The 23,307-nt window shown below is 35.3% G+C and overlaps 3 protein-coding genes across 4 annotated transcripts in view; 2 read left to right on the forward strand and 1 right to left on the reverse strand.

Moving 5' to 3' along the window:
* The window catches only part of LOC120948034 (G-protein coupled receptor dmsr-1), a 65,090-nt gene that overhangs the window by 10,222 nt on the left and 31,561 nt on the right, over positions 1-23,307 (forward strand). Inside the window, exons 2-3 of one of the 2 annotated variants that reach the window (XM_049610959.1) lie at positions 14,770-14,795; positions 21,588-21,632. The gene's annotated coding sequence lies outside the window, so the exon portion shown is untranslated. The remainder of the gene's footprint in view (positions 1-14,769; positions 14,796-21,587; positions 21,633-23,307) is intronic. The other variant, XM_040364002.2, reaches the window with a different exon arrangement.
* On the forward strand, positions 3,119-6,688 carry LOC120948030 (protein artichoke-like). The gene is made up of 2 exons (XM_040363999.2): positions 3,119-3,283; positions 3,372-6,688. Exons 1-2 carry the CDS (start codon positions 3,261-3,263, stop codon positions 6,457-6,459), a joined length of 3,111 nt encoding a protein of 1,036 aa, XP_040219933.2. The 5' UTR covers positions 3,119-3,260; the 3' UTR covers positions 6,460-6,688.
* Positions 15,210-17,610, reverse strand: LOC120948035 (chitotriosidase-1-like). Its single transcript, XM_040364003.2, has 7 exons — positions 17,483-17,610; positions 16,789-16,944; positions 16,605-16,702; positions 16,329-16,436; positions 16,076-16,194; positions 15,835-15,946; positions 15,210-15,731 (listed from the first exon to the last, which is right to left on the reverse strand). Exons 1-7 carry the CDS (start codon positions 17,598-17,600, stop codon positions 15,294-15,296), a joined length of 1,149 nt encoding a protein of 382 aa, XP_040219937.2. The 5' UTR covers positions 17,601-17,610; the 3' UTR covers positions 15,210-15,293.

The following is a 23,307-nucleotide window of genomic DNA, read 5'->3' on the forward strand; positions in this document are numbered from 1 at the left end:
CAACCACATAACTATGCTTTATTCTAAAAGTCAATGGACTCTAAATCTGTATAGGACTGTTTTCGTTTATATGTATAAGTAAGGGCACGGCAGCTTTATGATTACTACCGCCTCTTGCAGATGTTTCCCATTTAACGTGGTCCTCAAAAACGAGGAAGAGAAATTGGACAAAATCAAACTTTTTCTTTCCACATTGTTTCGTCATGTTTTATGCAATGTTAGCACGTGATACTAAGTTTTCTTTTATTCGTTTTTAAATAAACCACATCTTTTGTAGAGCTGTCTAAAAGATACAGGTTGCGTGTCATTTTTTCTCCTTGATCGGTGGAACCTAAATATTTATGTTTTGCAGCGAATTATTCTATCGTGTAGGTTGGGTGTGTTTACGGTAGGAGTTTTCGGTTTTCCAAGCTTGAGATCTTAATGTCTTCATCCACCCAGAAACCACACAAAATCCACATGCAGGAAACTCCATTCAACCCGTTTGCAGTCGGTTTCGGTTAAAAGTTTTATCAGATCTCGTCCTTTTCCGTGAGATTCTCGGAAGTGCGTATGATGGTGCTTTACGTCGTGGATAGCAAGATGGTGGTTAAATTGCTGGTCGAAATTCTTGTCCATCGTGTTAGGTTAACCGTTGGATGTCGATGTTTGTTCATCGCATAAAAAGAGCTTGAAAAAGAAGCAGACTAGAAAATGGTAGCTACACGCATGTCATTTCGATTGTCGGACTACAAACAGTGAAAAGCTGAAGCGTTTACGTTTCTGAAAAGGGTTGAATATGTTGCGATCTCAGATAAGTTTCTCAAGTGCTAGACAAAAACTAGTGGTCCGAGATACTTAGGATGGAACATGAGGCTGGTTTCCCTTTCTGTGCTTTTTGTAACCAATGACGTATGTTGTTTCAATTAAAAAACTTTATTATTCTGTACGATTCAATTAAAAAGTATTCATCGATTGGGTTAGTAGTCAACAAACATTTATATTGTCTGTGAGTTGGTATGCTTTATTTAGCCCTCTGCTTGTTATCTTTTGTGGGAAGCTTGTAGCCGTGGCCTTTGAAGAATTTTATTGTTTATTGAAAAAATAAAAAAGGGTGGATGGATTTAAAAAAAAAATGTTTGTCGATATTTTCAAGCTTCGCTGCATGCATTTTTCATACCGTTAGATCTCATTGTCTTTCAAAACTATAGATGTTATTTTTTCGGATTTTTCGAAAGTGTTTTTATAACTTGTTTTAAAGGTTTTATAAGTTTTATAAGAATAATAGTTGAATTTCATTTTAGAAACACAAAAAAAACATTTTTTTAACAGGTTTTTTGTTTTGAACTTGCAAACCAAATTTTTAGAACGAGTTTTCAAAAAACTGTAATAGAAATTTTAGTAACGATTCACGGTGCGTTTGAGTGTGTGCTACATTACATATGTTTTAACACTTTAAAATTATTTTATTAAAGTTTAAACGGTTCAGATAATTTTGCAAATTTAGACAAGGTGATGGTATTTGAAAATATATATAAAGAAAGGTATAATAGTGACATACTTTTAAATCCTTTCTCGTTACTTCTGCATCAATTAAGATTCTTTCTAGGGATTAAATTGCACAGGGTTGACTTCATCCTGTTAAGAATGTGGTAAAAAGCGCAAATTAGATTTCATGTCATCACGATGCTTCACAAGAAATCTATGAGAGTGAAGGTGGCGAGAAAATCGTCTCGTTTGTAACCAGTGTCAGCTTTTACTGCTGTTTCTTTTTTAATAGAGTAATGCCATAGCGAATCTTGGCGACCAAATCGAACGGCAGAGCTTGAACATTTTATTTTTTCAGATCGTGCCTTTAACCGTGATTCTGCCATTGGAGAATTTTTCAAATTGGTCTCAACATACCATCCCACGTACTCGGGGGACTGGTTTACGAGTGTTTCGTTAGGGACACAAAAACAGTGCCAAATGGTTGCCGGGTCTGGTTATATCTTTACAATCTAATTTTGTGTTTTTATTACCAACTGGAGAATGGCATTGTTTTTCTTTTGGTTTGTTTTACGCAACATTTTATCTAGACCTTAGCAACAGGAAAAGGTAAGCGTTAATTATATTAATATCTGGTACTTTTGAAGTTTCAATTATTTACATTCTTCAAAATTCCTCGCAAGATGAGAAAAAGTGTGAAGCAAATTGCACAATAAAATAACAGCCAGGGGGGTCAGGAACAGGAGGCCTTACGTAAGAATGAACTTTTCTTTTACTTTTTTTATAAATGTAAAAGTGATGCGTTGTCCAAAGGTTTCTCTAAGTCTTCTTCTTTTTCAGCCCAACAACTGCAGTCGATCTAAACCTATGTATATTTAAATGTAAATATGTAATCTAATAAAGTAGCATATAATCAGGGGTTTGAAGAATATATGCAACTCCAGCGAGTACTTTCACATTTGAACTGACTCGTGAATTAAGTGTGCCTTTCTAACTAAATATATTTCAAACTGAATGTGATTTAACAATGTAATTTATATGGAGGAACTTTCATACTATATATAGTTTGGTTCTTTATTTTAATTCGAAAAAATATAATAACGTACTTGACTAACGATCGTGAATCATCCCCTTCCAGAATTTCTTGAATTTGTCTTTATCGAAAATATGTGTACACACTCTTCCTCCCGTCACTGCGATTGAGTCATTGAGCGTAGCATAAACTTAGCGTGTTTTAAATAATATAATCTACCTATTCTGAGATAACGGTTTTTACAGGCACGAACATTTAATGTGTTATTAGTTTCAAAAACAATCCTTCAAATGCGGCATATCACAGTAAATATCAAACAGCAATTCATAGATCATGTTAAATTAAATATTTGTATTAACTTTAGGTGATTTGCTCAACAATTTAAAAGTAGAATAATGTAATTTACAAAACCTCTGAATGGTAAAGCGTTTTCTGTCGCACGGTAATCAGTGTTTAGAGAAGAATATTCCTCGAACCAGGCATTACTCGAAAATTGCTCATTTGGCCCCTAAGGTCAAGGGCAAATTAAAACCGAGTTGATTATTTTAACATCGCTTGCTCGCGATTCGATGGAATGCTATCAAATTTGGATGCTCTGATCATTCATTCCCCAAGCATCTGCTGTGATGGTGAGGTGTCCGGTACTGTTCGCAAAATAGGCCGCAAGTAGAATAACGAGGCCCTGGGGTAGCTTGCATAGGACAGCTCCCATCCAGGGTTTTTTTTTATTTCGATAAATCCCCACAACGCTCAGTGCAGGATGGAACTTTGTGGTGTGTTTCTGTGAGTAACAAGTTTCAGCGATTCCACGACCTCTACTCTCGGTAATTGTAATTTAATCCTCTGTTTCTGTGGTGTTGTTTCTATTCAGGCAACGGACGGCCATGCTGATCGCAGTTGTAATTACCGGGAGCTTTGTTCTGTCAAATTGTGCAACTATACCGTCAACTCTAAATTGTGTTCACAACGTTGCAAGGTGCAAATTTGTCGGAGCTTCCGTGCGGATACTCAATGACCATCAGCTACCCACATACCAGCTGGCGATAAGTGGGTATGACGGGAAATCGAATATCACGGTTTCATTCATAGACAGTGTGCTAGAGTACGTCCCCGAATTGGTCTTTGCATCACTTCCAAATGTTACTGATATTCAATTAACCAGGACGCAGACATGCATTCTGCATGAGAGAGCTTTTCACGGGCTAGAGCGTGTTGACGCCATTATGATAGCAGAAAATCCTTTGCAGGCCCTGCCGCAAACCATCTTCCATGGATTATATACGCTACGAACACTAAAGCTTATCGATATCGGCCTGACAACAGTTGCTTCCGAATGGTTTCGTGATCTAACTTTGATGGAATCCTTGATCGTGTCAAACAATCGCATAACAACGTTAGAAGCCAATGTGTTTCAATATTGTCCAAACATCCGGGATTTAGATTTATCAGCTAATTTAATTGAAAGTTTGCCAGAAACGGTATTTGATTCACTAAGTGATGTGGAGTCTATCAAACTGGATAGTAATCGTTTGGAGAATGTACCAGAAAATCTGTTCTCCAACACAGGCGATCTACGAACAATAACTCTCAGTAACAATTCCCTAACACTTATTTCGCCTATTTTACTGCGAAACCTAAGCAACCTAGAAGAGCTTAACTTGCAATGGAATCATATAGAAGATTTTCAGCTGCTGTTTTTCCCGTCGATTCAACCATTTGCGCTAGATCTGCGAAATAATTTGCTCACTTATTTTGATCGAGCCATGCTCACTGTGCTAGAAAATCTTGATGCCATATGGCTCAATAATAATCGCATTAGTGGCATCGCGCCTGATACGTTTCATGACGCGGTCAACACGACGTTGATCGAACTCAATGATAACTATCTGGAAGAGCTACCAGTGGAGCTACTGGCTGGGCTCACCCATTTGCGGGTATTTGCGGCAAGCAATAATAAAATAAAATCAGTCCCAGAGGAGCTATTCCTTGAGAATCTGGAAGTGAAGGAGATACGCCTATCAAGCAATTTCATCGAAACTTTTCCATCGAAGTTTTTCGCCGAGCTTCCCATCCTAGAGGCATTGTATCTCGACCGAAACAACCTCATAGAGATACAGGAAGATGCTTTTGTGGATTGTCCGATTCTACGTGTTATAGAATTGAGCTATAATCACCTGGTCTCAATGCCACCGCGTATTTTTCAAAAACAGCAAGAAAGCATTGAATCGCTTGAGGCCAAGGCTAACCTTTTGTCAAATATAGAGTTTGTGAAGAACTTAAAGCATCTCAAAACCTTGAACCTTGAAGGAAACCAAGTGAGCGAGCTGCAGGGAGGAGAATTCAACGGCTCGTCTAATATAACTCATTTGATGTTGGCGTATAATCATTTGCATCGGTTGTCGAATGAAAGTTTCCAAGGTCTGATTAACCTAAAGGTGTTAAACTTGTCAAATAACACAATTAACTACATCGGCTCTGATACATTCGTCGGGATACGAACTCTTCATGAGCTTTATCTTAACGGAAATGATATAACCAGCTTACCAGAAGATGTATTTGTTTCTCAGGAAGCGCTCGAGAAGCTTTCGCTGCGAGACAATGGGCTTGAAAAGATTTCAGTCAGGATAATACAAAACCTACCTCGGCTAAAACACCTCGATCTGTCTAACAATCCGATAGCAAACATTCCAGAACAATTTCTGCAACGGAACATGAACCTAGAACGACTGTCGTTAAACGAGGTACGCCTGCAGCAACTCAGTAAAAAAATTATACCCGAACCAAAGCTGATGAAATATATCAGCCTAGTAAGGTGCTCCATCGTAGAGATTGAGCCGGAAGCATTTTGGTTGTTTGGTTCGGTGTACTCATCGGAGGTGTATTTGCGCGAAAACGAGCTAACTATTCTTCCGAAAGGGTTGTTCCGCACTTCTCGGATGTTGTCAGTGTTGGATTTGTCGTTCAATCGTCTCACTCATTTGAACCCGGATACTTTTGCTTCCGATAGCTCGTTGCATGAGCTTTACCTGGAAGGTAACAATATTCGCCAGCTGGCGGCAGGAGATTTAGCCATTTTCCATAGCCTCAAGATACTGAACCTGAGAAATAACTGTATTGAATGGATTCCCGAAGGTACGTTCGAGGGGTTGGATAATTTGGAAATCCTGGATATAGGCTACAATAAGCTGACACAGCTACCGTTACATGTGTTTGCCAACCTAATCAACCTGCAAATCATTAGCCTTGATGGGATGCTGCTGCAATCACTTGACAGGGATTTATTTATCAACCAGTCCAATCTAGAGAAGGTTTTTCTACAAGATAATATGTTGCGTAAGTTAGAGATCGATTTGTTTCGGAACAATGTTTTAATGACGCATTTGAGTATCGCCAACAATTCTTTCGCCAGCTTTCCATTGCACAATTATAAACAACTTAATGAATCTCTGCGTTTCCTTCACATGTCAGACAACATGATTGATTCTTTCATTGTTACACCGGCTTTAACTGAGTTAAAGGCATCACGCAACAACATCTCACTCATTTTGGCAATGGCCAATGTGGAACCGTCTCTGGTTAACATCGACCTGTCATCTAATCGGCTTTCTTCTATGGAACAACTCAAAGATTTTAAGCATCTGGAGTCATTAAATGTAGCTCATAATCCGCTAGTTATGTTTGATTTTACACAACTAGGTGTGTTCTACAAGCTTAGTCATTTCAACGCTTCCTCTTTGGATGTGCCATCGTTAAATCTAACAACCGATGGTATGTTGCTACCAACATTAACCAGCCTAGATTTGTCCAACAATGGGTTACTTACGGTATCGGTAGAATTTTTAAGAAGTTTTCCACGGCTTGAAAGTCTCTATCTTCAAAACAATCCCCTACGCGATTTTAATTATCAATTCTTCTTTGAAGTGCTGCCATCGTTAAGCCTTCTTGGACTAGACCCATGAAAATGAAATAGACGAAATAGTAAGAATCTAGAAGGGTAGACATTGTATAGTCTGTAATTGAGACATTATAATGAACAAAAAGCTGGGTTTAATTGTTTTCTTTTGCATAAATCGCAAATAACATCATATACATATGAATAACAGATAAATTTGAATAGCAAATGAAAGAATGCCGCGATATTTGTAAAAGATTTAAACTGGTTTAAAATAAAACAAAACTGCAGAAATATATGTGTGTTATTTTGTAACGAACATGGTTATATAAGTTTAACAAAAAACGGAATGTGCTTTTTTAAGATTTTGGTAGTTTTTCGGTATGATTTTAAGTCTGGCGCAAGAAACATGTTATATTTTTATACCTTGTTAAAGAGTGTGATGAATCACCACGATGCATTTTTATTAAATCATTTTGGCCGTCTTACTAAATCATTAAATCATTTTGGCCGTAAACAATGGTCTAAACGGCCCAAGCTGTTCCTTCCGAATAGAAAATAAAACAAAGTATACATTATTCTTCTTACATCAATTTTCCATCTTATTTTGTACTGCTTTTCTAGTTGTACTCATGCACTGAAAGATTTCATTGTGAAATAAGAACAAGAACATTTGATTGCCATACGACAAAACAAATTAAGCAGAAATGTAAAGATAAAAAACTGTAGATTATAAGCAAGGGTACTTTATAATTGGGTTAGTTACCCGAGAACATTCGCTTAACGTCTCTTCAAAGAGATTAATCACAGTCTTCTATGGTGGCCATAGCTTCCTCAAACCTATCTTCAGACGAAATAATAAATAAAGTGAGACATAAAGTGAGGCACTAACAAAAGAAGGAGATATTATTATGACATAACTTCATTCTATTCTAAAAATTCTAAAAATATGAACACTGTAACATTTTAGATTGGTTTTAAAAATTATTGCAAGTAACTGTTGTATCAAAAAGACGCAATCTTAATTGAGAGTCACGTGCATTCAATTTGTTTTTTTTTGTCTTTTACAAGTATATGGTTTCAAAAGCATTTCTTGGTTTTGATGTGTAAAAAGAAGCTAGTGCAAAAAATCAACTTGTACAATTAAAAAGTGCAGTATGCCTCAGAGTTCCGTTTTTTCGCTCCACGGGGATTCCAAGATACGCTGTTTTCAAAAATTGAAACATAAATTGAAAAATTCAAATATTTCATTTACCTTGTTACCCCACCTTGTTACTGCAATTTTAAAACTATAAAAAGAATGAATAACTTGGCTCATTGTACACCATCCCCTCCCCGTCCACGCAAACCAAAAAATATACTTTATTTATGTTATTCTGCATAAAATCGCGATGTTCGACTCAAGCAGATATTTGAGTTTCGCTAATGTCTTCGAAACGCATTAACCGCGTAATTCGAGTAAAGACTGTAATTCATTCAAAATTTAAAATTGATTTCGTTTTTCAATTTACATTTTCACATAGCGAATCTAAACATCGTGTTTGAAACTTTACAATTATCCAGCGGAAAAAACGAAATATATTACGGAGGTTATAGCAATTTCTGATGCGACCAACTACAAAATGGAATGCGTAAATCTTTCCTTAATGGAGTCGTGTGTATGAAGATAAAACCGTAAATCTTCCTTTTTTTCACGAGATAGCCTTTCGCGAGATATCCAGAGAACGCGTGTTTGGTTTATGTCTGCATGGCTTGAATTGTGTATAGGTGTTAGTAGCTTCTCGCGGCAATATTCAACAGGAAACTATGCTCACGGGAAGTAAATGCTAAACAGGAAAACGTAGTTTACTTTTTGCAAGAGAAGAATATAAGGAATCAAATATACTATAATGTTGACAATATGCAGGAAATACAACATACAATTGAAAATATATTAATGCTTCACTTTCTTCACGGGATGTATGTATGTATTAGCAAGCTCGAAGAGGCGTACTCGTAATAAGTTTATACAGCGCAAGGTCAAACAAATAAGATGGCTATACATACTCTATACATCACTTTCCCTATAGAGCTCGGTCCGGCCCACACTGGACACCAATTAGTGACAAGACATTAAACGAATACTTGGAACTGTATAAACATCATTAGACACAAATCTGTGGGCGATAAATTAGTCGCACCTGGTGGGAAGCACTTATCATGCCTAATGCCTCTAATTAAGTGGAATAAAAGGTATCATTTCTAAAATTCGACTCTAGCCTATAAGAAGTTAAATATTAATGAGCCATGAAGTGTGTGTTAGTAGATTAATGAACTTTAGAATCATATCTCGACTAAGAGATACATTTTATTCAGAAGGAATAATTGTTTGTATATTGGTTTTATTTAGACGACGGTTCTCATATTTCAATTACCAACAACGAATCTTGTATACGCGAAGGTCTGAAATAAACTGCATAAAAAGTTTGAAAATGATCGAAACAAAGGAATAGCGTTAATAGTTGTATATAATATGAGACTTTCAGTAAAACTGTTTCGGATTGTTTAGGTGGTATGTCATCAAATAAAATCGTTTCTCCACCGCGGGTTGTGTGAAGTAAAGATATTAAAATGAATTCTGTTAATCGTTTTTTAATGCAAATACAGATACATAAATCGTATAAAAGACTGTCACTACTCTAGAGAATGAATGTGAAATCAGATAGTCACTTATAAGCACGGGATAATAAAAATATATATATAAAGCCTGGCTTTGAGTTATGGGGTTTCAGTTGACTGAACTTCAAATATCATGCTGCTTGTTCAAGTACCAAAGCCTATTAAACGCTTGGAATGAGAAAATATTGAAATAAATCCATCAGCTCCATCTTTCGTCGCCGTCCTTTGTGTTTGATAAATACGATTCCTGTACAGCTTTTTCGACGCGAATCACGTTTGAGAATTTAACGTTACAAATTTATATGACTGGAATTTTAATCATCTAATTTGAATAAGTGCTTGCAATCGTGGAAATCTTAAAAAGAGATGAGCATTTCATTGATAATATGATCACTTGGTTGAACATAATTGTTCTTTGAGAGTTTCTTTTGATCATGCGTATACTGTAAAAAAGCTTGAAGACAATAGATATTTTTTTAAACTTTAAAGAAGTTTTTTGAAGGGTATACTGTAAGGAATTCCAATCCCTAAGTCAAAGTAACGTGTTTGAATTTCTAGATTATGTTCACAATCCCCATCATACTTTTACAACTTTTTTTTAATTGTTGAAATTTGTGGTAAAATAGAGGTATTTGTACCCTTTTGTTCATCTTAATGCTTCATCTTCATTACTTTACATTTACATATCATATCTGAAGTACAGCATCATTCCCAAATAGGTCAATGAGACTGATACATCCACCTTAGAGAACTTTAAGCGACAATTTACATCTTCTGTAATTGAAAAACGGCGGCATCAGAGGAATATTTAACTAGGAAATCTAGCAGAAATCTATAACATTTTAAGGAAGCATACCAAAAATCCGCTCTTGTTAACTCATTGCACTTATCTTATGCATTTATGCGCTAGTAAAATAATTGATAAAGGTCGCACTATTTCGTATTTATTTAAATTGTCCCATCCGGACCTTATCTCCTAATCAAAGACTGACTATCAGACCTACTTACTTACTGATCCGACGCTACAACCGCTTTGCGGTCTTGGCCTGCCTCAGAAGTGTCCGAAACCGATCACGGTCTCGCGCCTTCGTCTGCCAGTCTGTTATCCCGGCCTTAATGGCGGACGTCTCCACGCGATCTTGACACCTCAATTTGGGCCTACCACGCTTCCTCTGTTCTTGTGGACAGCCCAAAAAGATTTTACAAGTTGGATGGTCCGTTTCCATGCGTACAACATGGGCAACCCACCGGAGCCTGGCGAGCGTGATATGCTTCACGACAGTGAGGTCGCCGTACATCTCGTATCGTTTTTTTTTTCTCCTCAACTCAGCTTTCATGCTATTGTCGTGCAAAAATATATTGGTATTTTTTTCAAATTTTTAAAAGCTTTCTTACATGACTTTTTACGAAGACGCGAATTAAGGGTATTAACAAGATGATAAAGACACTTCAAAATAAATATTTTAAAAAAATTGCATTTAAAAATCATCCAAAAATACAAATAACATATTTAAGGAGGGTTTACAGTAATAAACATAAATTAATAATTTGTAAAATAGAACTTTTTCCGAATGAATTGAGATTTTTATTTAACCTTTTGGTGACCCCATATTTCTTTGCAACCTTTGATATGATGTTGTCCATGTGAGGGCTTGAAGTAAGTTTATCATTGAAAATTATTCCTAGATCTACTCAGATTTTTAGATACACTTTTTCTGTTTGTCTTAATTGATACAAATTTAGAGTGGATTTCTCAGTTTGGATTGGATACTAGCCAGTTTTTTATATGGATTTTGACAGTTGGTAGCTGAAATCATGTCAACATACCATATAAAACCACACCAAACAGTCTAAGATTTGTAGCCTAGACTATTTCAACATGATAAATATGTAAACCAACGCCGATTCGTGCCAAGCTCGATTAGTTCATCAAGGATATTTTTGTTTTGTTTTGCTGAGGTATAAATATTTTGTCAAGAAAGGTTAGAAATTCGTAGGCACTATTTTAAAAGTTATTAGAAGTAGTATTACTCATTTCAAACAGAAACGACAGAAAACAAAAAAGATTTCAAAATATATTTTTGTTTGTACCCAAATGCTGAAATCCAATATGATCGAATATAATTGTCATATGGATACAACCCGGATGATGAATATTGTTCCAGTGCTAGGTTGAAATGCCAGCTTGTTGGCTAGAAAAAGGAAAGTGGCGAATAACGGTTTTAAACACTGTGGTGAATTAACGGTAAGCGATACTCTAAATCCGCCACTGATTCTAATATGATTTTCGAAAATGTGAAGAACGTTCATTGGACGAAATGCTTCAGCATTAACTGTACCATACGAAACACATGCTTTACTAATAATTAGTTAATGAAGGATAATTTTTTTTCTTCTATCGCATACGCATGGAAGTCTTTAAATAATGTAGAAATAACATTTTCCAGAAACCGTTTTTTGAAGTGAATTATGTTTTTTAAGATAATGCAATGTATTTGCTAAAAATGGATTATATGAGGTTATATTTCGTAATTCAATAGGTTTCGAATAACCATGTATATTTTCATTTATTGTGCTATTGTCTCCTAATATGATTTTATTCTCTGGTTCTTTCAGTTTCTTTCCACGACCTGTTAGATTTTAGATGTATCAACTTACTGTCTCTCTCTTTCTCTCTCTCCCAGTCTCTCTCTTTCTCTCTCTCCCTCTCTCTCTCTTTCTCTCTCTCTCTCTCTCTCTTTGTACCCCTGCAATCATAATCATGGTTAACTTATACTTAAAATGTTTAGTTCTTTTCAAATAAGTCGTTAAATTTTATAAAATAATTGAATTTTATGACAGCTTCAAGATGCAACGTATTTCTCATTGTGACCGAAAATAAAAAAATATTTATTTTATGTTTTATCTACTAATTAAAAAAACTAAAATAAAAATTTATTTCCTTGTGTAAGGGATATCAAACATCAAGAGAAAATATGTTACTCTGAATTGTTTTACAAAACTCTCAAATGATGCAAATGTATTCAAATGTATGGCAACTTATGCAGCCGATCTTATTAAACATATGTAGCACACATGGACACCATTTTCTGCTGCTGTCAATATCGAATTTGCTTTTTACCTGTGAATATTTGCATCTGCTGTGAAACCTTAACATGTGACACGGAAAATTAATTGTTTTTGTTTTGCAGAAATACGTAGGAGATTCAGACGATGAATTCATTGAAAAATGCGTAGGTGTTATTATATCTTTATCATTGCCTTCTTTGAAATCTATATCGTACACGAGCAAATTAATTAAAAAATGTTCCACCATGCCAACATCCCATAAACCCAGTACGACCAGTTAGTTAAAAAATCTGATCTTTAATGGATTGAAACTTCTATATTTAATATTTTTCTGTACATGCCGGTAAAAAAATAGTATAAAAATAGTGTATGTAGTTTTATGTGTGAACGTTATGGGCGATGCAATTAATGAGCAAATAAAACAAAAAAAAGTCAAAATTGAATAGGTAAGAATATGTACAATGATTTGGTTGAATTAAGTTTTTAATTATACCCTTTACATGTCCCGAGACTTCATAAAGAACTATATTGCGAATCAATTGTGAAACATATTAATGTATACATATGACATTGAAATCCCATTATAATTCCCGAATGAATTGGTTTGATGTCTTGAATGGACAACATCTTTAACCTTCTATTAATAAGGGTCTGTATTTATGACGTTTCTCCATAATTAAGGAGCTCAATAAAAACATACAACATTGTATGGATATCACTAGGATTATTTACGGACTTTGACATTTTTTTTTCAAATGATGCTATAAATCATGTCTTTTTACTAAACCCTTTATGGGTTTACAATTTGAAGTAGGGTTAAAAAATTGAATTGATACATTTTTGACTAACAATAGAATAAAAACGTGCATATTTGTTTCCTTACAAAATAATTTAATAGTGCTTTACATACATTACAGCTTCAGAGTTTCACAGATTCTTATTAGCTGCACATAAGTTCTTCTATACATTCAATCATTAAGAACCATCGCGTTGCATAAATTTTCTCTCTAGCTATATGAAGAATCTAGACAATTTAGGCTGTTATCACGGCAAAAGTTTGGATTAACAAACAATGATACGTATTTAGTTTAAACACATATTAAAAACGACATTTTACACAATTGACCAAGTTCTTATGAATTATTCACACATAATAAGGAATACTTTCATACGCAGAAAACACATACGATACACATACGTTATACGTTACGTTACAAGCAAATGAAGAACAGCGAGCAGAGCTATTAAGTTAAAATAAAGGAGAGAACGCACTGTACCGTGGCAATATTGTGTATGTGTTTGCCACAAACATAGATCTGTGAAATCATGGGATGTTTGCAGTGTACAACATACAGTGTACTAAAAGTTTGTAGATGTATTATAAAAAAACATTCTATAAGTATAAAGAGAAAAGTGTATGTCCAAATAAAATGCAACATTTTGTGATTGTTGTAATCTTCCCTACTGTATAACATTTAATACAAATTGAAGCTTTGAAGCAGATTTATTGAATTTAAGCGCACTGTAACATAGTATAGTGCTAAATCTTAAAAGATTGGGACATGTTTAATGATTAGTTTATTGGATTTCAATCCAATGGTTTTATTTTTACATGATATGACTGATATAATAATAATTTTTCAATTAATTATATAAATAACAAATACAATTGTTTGATGCATTTAAGTTGGAGAAGATTATTTACCTAGAGCATTGATTCGCGATGCCCATGTAAATAAACAAAAAAAGCGAAATGCAAAAGCAAAAAACTATAACGAAAGTGACAAGAAGCTTATCCTGATTATATTTTATACAATAAACGAATTCAACGAATCGCAATCTAACAGCTTTCCATCATTCCACGAAAAGAATTTAAGACACCTGCATCATGTTGTTTCATCATCGTTTTATGTCCAAAATATGAAAGCAAAACCTTCCTAATCTAGCCCCTATGAAAGGTGCGTAAAGCAACATTAAGCATCAGCACTCTCACTTAAAGGCAACGCTTCTCTTAACACATTGATAAATTGAGTGTCGGAACTGGCAAAACATCGTATTACACACTTCTTCGAAAATAAACATTATGGCATGATCATACCATGGAAAGGGGTTTGACAGCAGTTTGATATGCTGTATATAAAATTGTATACATTGCATTCACGACAAACCCCAGTGCCCAGAGCCTGCGGCGTAGGCATACGGCGAAGGCGTAATCCATGCTTACATATGTTATGCGTCCAGATCAGGTAGCATAATCATCATCGTTGTAAATCGTTCTCATGTTGACAATACATCAAGCAAACTGCTGTACATGACAGTACATAAAAAGTGCAATAACGTCACAAGGTTAAGGATAGTGTTCAGATAATACTGAATATGTTGATTGGTATTCAGATTTTATTTCCTATACCCTTTTCCGCAACAATATTTTTATCGGAGGAAAATTCCTTTAGATGCTGTTGCTATGCTGTGACAAGATCCACACAATCGTTACCATGGTCGAGAGGGAAATGACCACTTGAAATTCAGATGCTTCAAACTAACGAGAAGATGAATGCTTCGCTTATGTGTGTGTCCGAAGGAAGTCAATAGCAGTAGCAGTGCATTACCGTACATTTTGACTAACTACTTTTATATCCTTATTTTTCAGATTCTCCGAGGTTCTGAATAGAAAATGTAAGTATTAAAGATTTATTCATTATTTTTTCGCTTGCTTTAACGGACAATTTATTCACCTCTGAAAAACTATTGTAAATAAACAAAATAAGATTTAATGCAATGTAAATATTTATCTCTTAAGCACATATATTTGTAAATATTGTAAATAACCCTTTTCCAGATTGTTTTAGTTGTTTTCATTATGAAGTATCAACAATGCACTTACCTGAATGAAACAGTGAATCAACTACTTCGTCGTGCGTGGATAAAATGATTATCAAGTGATTCCCAATTAAATCAAGTGCTGCTAAACCACGCACGCTCATTGATAGTAGTTTGAGGTTAATTTTAAAAGCAATAAGCACCCGGGTGGGTCATTAGTACAAAAGGCGCAATCTAGTTTCATAATAAAACTGCCTTATTTACACACGCTTGAATGAATGAGACTTCTAAGGAGACATTTATTGCACGAGTCAGCCTACGATCCAGTTGCTAAACAATTTAGATGTTTGCCTGCTATTCCGATCCAAAGTACTGATAGGCTAGATCAGATACGCGATAGGCTCCGTTACCACACGCGTTGCTCGTGTCATCCAGGTCAAGTGTAAAGATGGCTACACCGCCCAGTGAACTATCGAGTACATAGGTGAACTTCTGCACCAACGTGTCCTCCGTTTCGATTCCAATCCAACTTTTTCCCTTGAAGTAATAGGTTGTAGCCGTAACGCTATCGCTAGCGGAATTGTATTCACCAGCGATATTGCAAAATTCGTAACGAGCGATAAGTCCGGGGCGTTTTGTATTGAAACCTGCCTCGCCAGGTCCAGTGCTCCGAGCGCCCACCGCACGCTGATCCTCGCTTGCCAGGACGTATGTGCGACCGAAAGTGGCTACCACGAGGTTCACTTTATTCCGGCGAGCACCAGCCGCTAGCCAAGATGTTACCGTTGAGTTCTGGGATAAAAACGATTAGTGGTTCAGGGAGCAAATGAACCATGAACATTAAAAACAAAATATATAATACTGACTTTAAATATTTAAAACTTTGAATACTTACCACACTGATAACGTTGTTTGGTGTACTCGAGAATAATGGTGCCAAATTTGCGACAGTATTAGCAGTGTTGGTCGTGAAATTATAAGCATGAAGATTTATCATATCAGCATACCTACACCAGGGTAAAGAACATTTGTTTTGTCAGCTGTTTTATTTCTCGTAAGATTTTGTTGAAACATGTTTTGTTCGTTCCAATTGGCATTTAGTCGGATCATCTCCGTTACGCACCAAAGCTACTTACAAGCTTAGCGAAGTGATATCGTACGCATCAGCGAATTGCGCCGAAACGGACACGGACAGTTGCTTGTTAATCATGTACAATCTCGAACGTAGCCTGTTGACAAACCTTGCCAAAGCACTCTGGAAAAAAATGAAATGATGGCGCACCAAATTAGATTACATTGGGTGGGTGTTTTGATACTTCTCCCACATCCCTATAAGACAAGACAAGATCGGCGCTCTTTCAGCACGCCGCCCAAATTGGCCTCCTATACCTTATCGAAATCAATGTTACGTCTGTCTATTTCCACGCCATCGAAGTTGTACTGTTCCAAAAAAATAGCGACACTGTTCACTAACTTTTCGCTCCGTCCTGCAATAGCCTGCGTTGGTGGGAGGTGAGCAGGAAATAAACAAATGAAAAAGTTTTTTGTCAGATTTATGTTCACCTCTGCTCTTCTCTGTTCGCCCATTCATGAGGGATGCTGGTTCATGCATGACGAAATGGAATACACGTGCTTAAATTTAATACAGCAATTGCAATACATTACGTTGGTCAAGTTTTTGCCACCATCACGATCTGAACTCAGCAGCACGTACAGTTTTACATTTTTGGTCCTGTGTATGTTCTGAAACTCGTCAAATCCAGCTAGAGACAAATGAGGAAGAAATCAGTATAAGGAAGAATAAACGAGTGGGATACTTCTGAGTGTATCGTTTAAAGCTCGATATTACATGCTGTGTCGTAGTTGCTCAATATGCGAATATCGCCTTGGGCCGTTACACCAACCCCATCGTAGACGTAATGAGTGCAACTTGTTGAACTGATGTTTTTGGGAAACGTTGCCGACACGTAGTTTGCTGCTCGGCTGTCGTAATAGCATACGATATCTGTAAAGTTGTAAGGTAAAACAAAAGCCAGCAATAGTATAATTTCTTTACCGTGTGCCAGTCACGGCGTCTGATAAATTGATGCTAATCAGCATCGACTGGCACGTCTAACGCCAATCATCTGGACATCTCTTAATAATCATCTTATGCTCTCTTGATCCCATCGCTCGCCTGTCATTAAACATTTAATGGTCTCATTAGTACTAATCTTCTCGAACATATTAGTTTTGCTCCCATTATCATATCCCACGACGTTTGCACCGTTCGACAATTACAGAAAATACCTCTAGATCTTGTTATATGAAAATCACCTGTGTCTATTCATGCTATTATTTAGCCATATTATGGAGCATACAACTAACACTTGGGATCATCATTACTTTGCTGCCAATTAAACTGAATTGTCCCCTCAAATCAGTACTATTTATATTAGTCTGTAAACCTTTTAACTATCATTGAATTGTTGCTTAATTTGAATTTCTCAATGGTTTGACGAATAAAGCATTAACCAACTTGATGAATACTTGAATACACTCACTTTTTGTTGCACCTATTGTAATGCTAATCAAAACTAGGAATACAACGCTGCACCACATTTTTACTGCCAGTAGTATTTGTCCGTATTCTTTGAGAGGCTTCAAACAACTAACACTCATCACACAGATTTATGGGCGAGAAATTCTTTCAAGCATGTGATGATGCTTCTAGCTTTCCTACCGGACGATGTAGCAATCTTTCCATCTTTATTGACACAGTCTGTTCATTGTTTGGTGAATGAACACGACACTCTTGAGACTTTTTTTTTTGGTAAATGAAATTATCAACATTAGGCAAATTTGATAGAAAAATGTCATCATTTATGGCAGATATGCCCTATATAATGCAGTGAGAGGTTAAATACATTAAAAACATCTAGCTATACACATGTATAAGCCAAAAAAAACAGGAACAACTGAAACCCAAAGAAATATTTCATCGTATGCCTCTCACATGCTCAAATGGAACATAAAAAAAACATTTCCCTTTGAAATTTACATTTGTATCCCTGCTTTTATATAGAATATCTGTAAAAGAAACAGCAAAATTATGACCAAACCATAAAAACCAAACGAACCACGAGCCATCTAAAATATGGAAATGCCAGAATGTTGCTTCCGTTTTTTACAAGTAGTGTTTTACCACTTTAAAAACTTTTCAGCTGGCAAATTTTCTGCTGTAGTTAGTATAAGTAACCCTTTTCTGCAAGCGAAAAAAATACCGAAGAACGATGAAAGTCTGTTAGGACTTTTATCTTTTTTTTGTTCAAATATTTTTGTAATTATTTAACTACGGATCTTTTTCTGGTAATCTTCTGGTAATATCTTTTTCCTGAGCACTTACGACATCCTCATGATTTTAATATATAAATAGATGTATATGTGATTTCCATGTCCCTTGTTGTTATCTTAGTTATTGTTTAAACCTCAACTTTTATTTTTTGTTTAAGTCCAGGTGCTGATTGTGCAGTTTTGATTAAGCAAATTGAAGAAAAAAAATCAACTAATATTTAAGCGTTATAAACTAAACCATGCGTGTTGTTATGTTTTTCTACTAATTAAGTTATTGGTAGTCTGGACAAATAAATGTGTTTTTTTTTTTATTAGAAAAATGTATTTCCAAATCGAACTGAGTCGACTGCTTGAGAGGGGGTTATGACCCTGTGGTGAGGCTGAAAGTCGAAGCGGAATCAGTTGTTTACAAAGTAAAAGTAAACGTGACCCATGGGACTGGCACAGTGATACCATTTTTGAGCTTTTTTTGTTGTTGTAAAAGTGAGCTTTTTCCTAAGCGACTGTAATCAATTCTCAGAATAGGTTCTCTCAGCTGTTCAATTGCTAATAAGTAAAAAAAGATAAAACCCATCGGCAATTTACCTATTGAAACGTTTGTTAATAGACCAATAAAATCGCTTCAATTTTGAAATACTTTCAAAGCCTCTATAAAAGGAATAATATAAACGATAAGATAGGTCTTTTCATAAGAATAGATCTTTGGTAATCGATTATGACATAGAGATTATCTGGCTGACTACGAGTGCATGGAAACACGCTAATTGGCAACGTGATATACATCTATGAAATATTGATTACATTTTGCTTCTTTCCTAAACCTGTGTTCGAAAAAAAAATAAATACGAAATAAAAGCATTGTGTCGTGTTGCACATGTAAAAAAACCCAACGGCTTAGAACAAGAACAATAACTTTGTACATTCTCATAGATCCATTTTTATACATTTGATGTAGTTTTTTTTATTTCTTGATTTTATATATCAATTCGTTGGCGGTAAGTTGGCAGGCTGCCACCAAAATTAAAAAAAAAGTATGTAATACAACTTAAAAGTGGTTTGAATTTTAGACAATAATTTGCTAAATCTATCAAACTTCTAATAAATTTGTCTAGATCCAGCGGTAGATGATAGGCATGATACGTGACTTCCATGAGTATGCCATAGATAGCCACATCCACAAAACGCTAATATATGTCTTTAGCCTTCAATCTAATTATCCTTTTCATTATCTAATTATAAATTCTATTTATTTGACAACATTCAACAGTTGCTAGCATAAGAGAAACTTAAATAAATTAATTATAATATATTAAGCAAGTGGATTATAGAATACGATTCGTGTGCTTGCTCTACGGTTGCGGTCTAATATGGCCGGGTTGTCACCCGCTGTATGAGTGTTTTTGGTCCATGACTGCATCGTTTCATTCTCAAATGTACATGATATCCGACAGATTCATTCTAATTTTCACTGAGGTCGATGAACACCTGTCCCCTAATGACGTATGGAGCGCTCAAAAACATAACAAGCAGTAACTATCAAGAGGATATATAATCTTTTCGCTCGGATATGCTTTCCCCCATATTCTTCTGTTATAGAATGTATGTGTTATTATTGTCTATTGCACTTTGGAAGCATGTGCGAACAAATGCAACGGTAGTTATAAAAATCACAATACAGTACATGTAAAAAAAATATTTTCTATAACATTTTTTCACAAATCACAATCACGGAAATGCGGTGTTGTAGTTATAGTGTGATACACTGTATAAACTGATCTAGGATTTGCGATATATATATGACAAAAGTTGTATATTTAACATTATTTTTTAAATAATTTTGAACCAGACAGACTACTTTTAACAGTATTCATGGTGTATTATTCTAAAAAAAAGAGTCATAAACATGTGAAGCAGGAGAAAATCCTAAATAGTGATAAAACAAATAAAAAACATACAACATACTTACTAGCTATGCTTTTCTTGTAAAAGTGATACATATGATGTCACTCCAATACAGTTTTGTTCTTCTTCTTTTTGTAATAACCTACGACGACTATGCCGGCCTATCTTGTGTTCCGAAACTGATCGATACGGTACGGTTGGGATTCGATGCTGACCTGTCCTATAGGACCAAAATCTAAAAAAAATATGTCGAAAAAACGGCCCCAATAAAATCTCTAGCCGGTCAACGCTAACATGATCTGTTCTTTAACGTACGGATTCAAACGAATAGTTATTGCATTCTTTAAACTTATAAATATGCCTGCTGAAATAAACAAATTCCCCAAGATAAATTGTTTGAGCTAGCGATCAAGAGATATAATGATTGATTTATTTAAACTAAAATTCCATATAGCTTCAATATATAACCGCCGCTCAGGGAGGCTGTGCCTAAAGAACGTTCAAGGAGCTTTAATGCTGCCAATGAAGCCAATGAAGCCAGAACGGGCACACATAAAAAAGGGATCGTGCGATTTGACAAAGTATCCTATACAAACAAAAAACACCAATAACCCTACATTCGTTTCATAACCTTAGCTGTGTGTTCAACTTTGGAGAAACCATGGCTGAACTTTGTAATTGGGTGGTAAAAGTTTGATCATTGTGCCTTTTACTAAGATATCGGAGCATAGCAGTGTAAATTGATGTGTGTCAGGAACTGGGTGCGACCACTGCTCCACGTGTTACAGGTGTATGCTGGCTTTCAAAGCGTAGGTTCTTTCGTGTAATGATTAGTAACTGTGTAACTTGCAGAATGTTAATGATGGAAAAATTCGAACGTATTCTGTTGGTGCGAGCCAAGTGCGAAAACTTGATGAAAATAGTAAGTTTATGAGACAGTATGTGTACCGTAGCTGATATGTGTGTTGATGTTTTACTAATTACTAATTAAGCTGTGCTAATAATTATTCGTAATGTTTTCTTTTACTAGCTACCTTTACTCTGTTGTAACTTTCGAAATCAACAAAATTTCATACATTTCAATGTGATAATTCGTGTGTCCCACTGCCTCGTCGTACACCATTTCAATTGCATGATGACTTGCCTCTTGAAATTCTCAGTTATTGGATAAAATATCTGTCCCTCTTCTTGAATGTACCAATCAGCCCACGATATCCCGTATAGAATTGTTATATTCTATGTATCCTTATATCCCAGATTGAATGAACACAAAATTACGGAACCTTTTCCCACAGGCAACCGGTGTTGGACGTTTAGCAATGGTGTTTCAATGGTTTCGATGTACTTAGGCAGTAGTTTATTTGGTTCATTAATATCATCAAAATTGTTTTGCTCCGACAAACTTTCTTACAGGGCAACTCCTTCAAATATGATGAATGTAACATTGAATGTTGAAAGGTATGTATGCATAAAACATATCTAAACGAATCATCAGATGAGATAAAACAATTACAAGAATTCATAGACATAGATGCCATCATGAATATTTGCTCATAAATTAATAGATTGTTGAGCCTTTAAATCATATTTGCATACCGTTTCTTCAGATGAGTAGTTAGTAATATGCTATATTAATTAAAATTATTAAGGGATTTCCCATTACATTATATGATGCAATTACCAACACACAATAATTGGCAGCTTTCTCATCTTAATTTTTATGGGAAATCAGTGAATCGTTGAATTGTATTTATAATTACATTTTTTTTTATTTGATTAATGGAATTCGAATGGAATCCCAAAAATCAACCGTCATTAAAAATAATGCACTTGTTTTTAATGAGGTCATATGATAGTTCATTGCTGTAAAAGTTTCGCACAATGCAATGCATAAATTCCAGTTCATTGAGCATTATACCGCTTCATTAAAATTTACAAATGAATTACTTGTACTCTGTGTAAGTGAACTTCGTGCACTATCAGCTGATGAAATCGTGAGTTTCATAAATATTCAATCAGTTATCTTCTGCTATCAGAAATTTGCTATTGAGTAGCACGAATTCAGACTGTAAAGCTGAAAAACAAATCTGGTATAGTGAAAAATTTTGCTTATGAATTTAGATTTATAATGCCATGTTGTTATTAAAAATGGTTTTATCTTAAAGGTAAAGACAAATTACTTATAATTTTTGTTATATAACTTATAATATAATAATAAATGAAATACACACAATATACAGAATATTAGGACATTTAGAGCATAAAGCAGTATTTAAAGGTACATTGATACATTGAATTATACACCCATAATTTCCTATCACGTGACGAAAACCATCACAAGCTTTTTTTTAAAGAATGACTCAATCGCATTGGTGATGCGATCAAAAAGATGAAGATTTTTTAATGCATTTCTACAACACAAATAAAACCAAAAATAATTTGAAAATATTGTTTTTCAACCCCCAGCTTAATGCTACATAAATTTAATAATTGAAGTTTGAAAGTAATTTTAACTTTTTTTTAACGAAAAGTTTGGACAAAATACGAGCGTTGTTTATATTGGTTACATATCAGTCTGCCCTTTCATCGTAATGTGTCTTGATGGATGAAACACTTTCGCCTCAGTCCCAATTTCATCAAGGAGAAGTTACAGACTATGGGAGAAGTAATTGGACTTTACGTTTACTTTTGCAAGGATGCACACCATAGATGGCAGAAGACGCGATACGGTTAACCCATGACGGGTGTTGCGGTCCTTAAGTAACCAAACCTTGATACAATGTTTGCCACCGGGTTGTGGTTTTTCTGAATAATTCACAACATTCCATTGATGGTATTCGCAACGTCCGTCCGGAATATAGCACTGTCAATTGCCTCCACCAGAAATGACTAATTTGCAGTTATTAAATCACTTTAGGTAAGATTTAAGGTTTACTCAGCGTTACGTATAGGAGGGGCAAGTTTTGCACAAAACCACAAAAGTGCCATACTCATGCGTGTTATCCCGTGTCAAAGACACCGTTGAGATACTGTTCAAAGGTAGAGCTGAACTAGTTGTTTTGATGTTGAGAGGAGTGAACATTTAAAGTGTTTCCCAGAGTGTCAAATATACATCACTTAATGATTATTAATG

Source organism: Anopheles coluzzii, chromosome 2, assembly GCF_943734685.1.
Source record: "Anopheles coluzzii chromosome 2, AcolN3, whole genome shotgun sequence".
Classification (NCBI taxonomy): Eukaryota; Metazoa; Arthropoda; class Insecta; order Diptera; family Culicidae; genus Anopheles; species Anopheles coluzzii.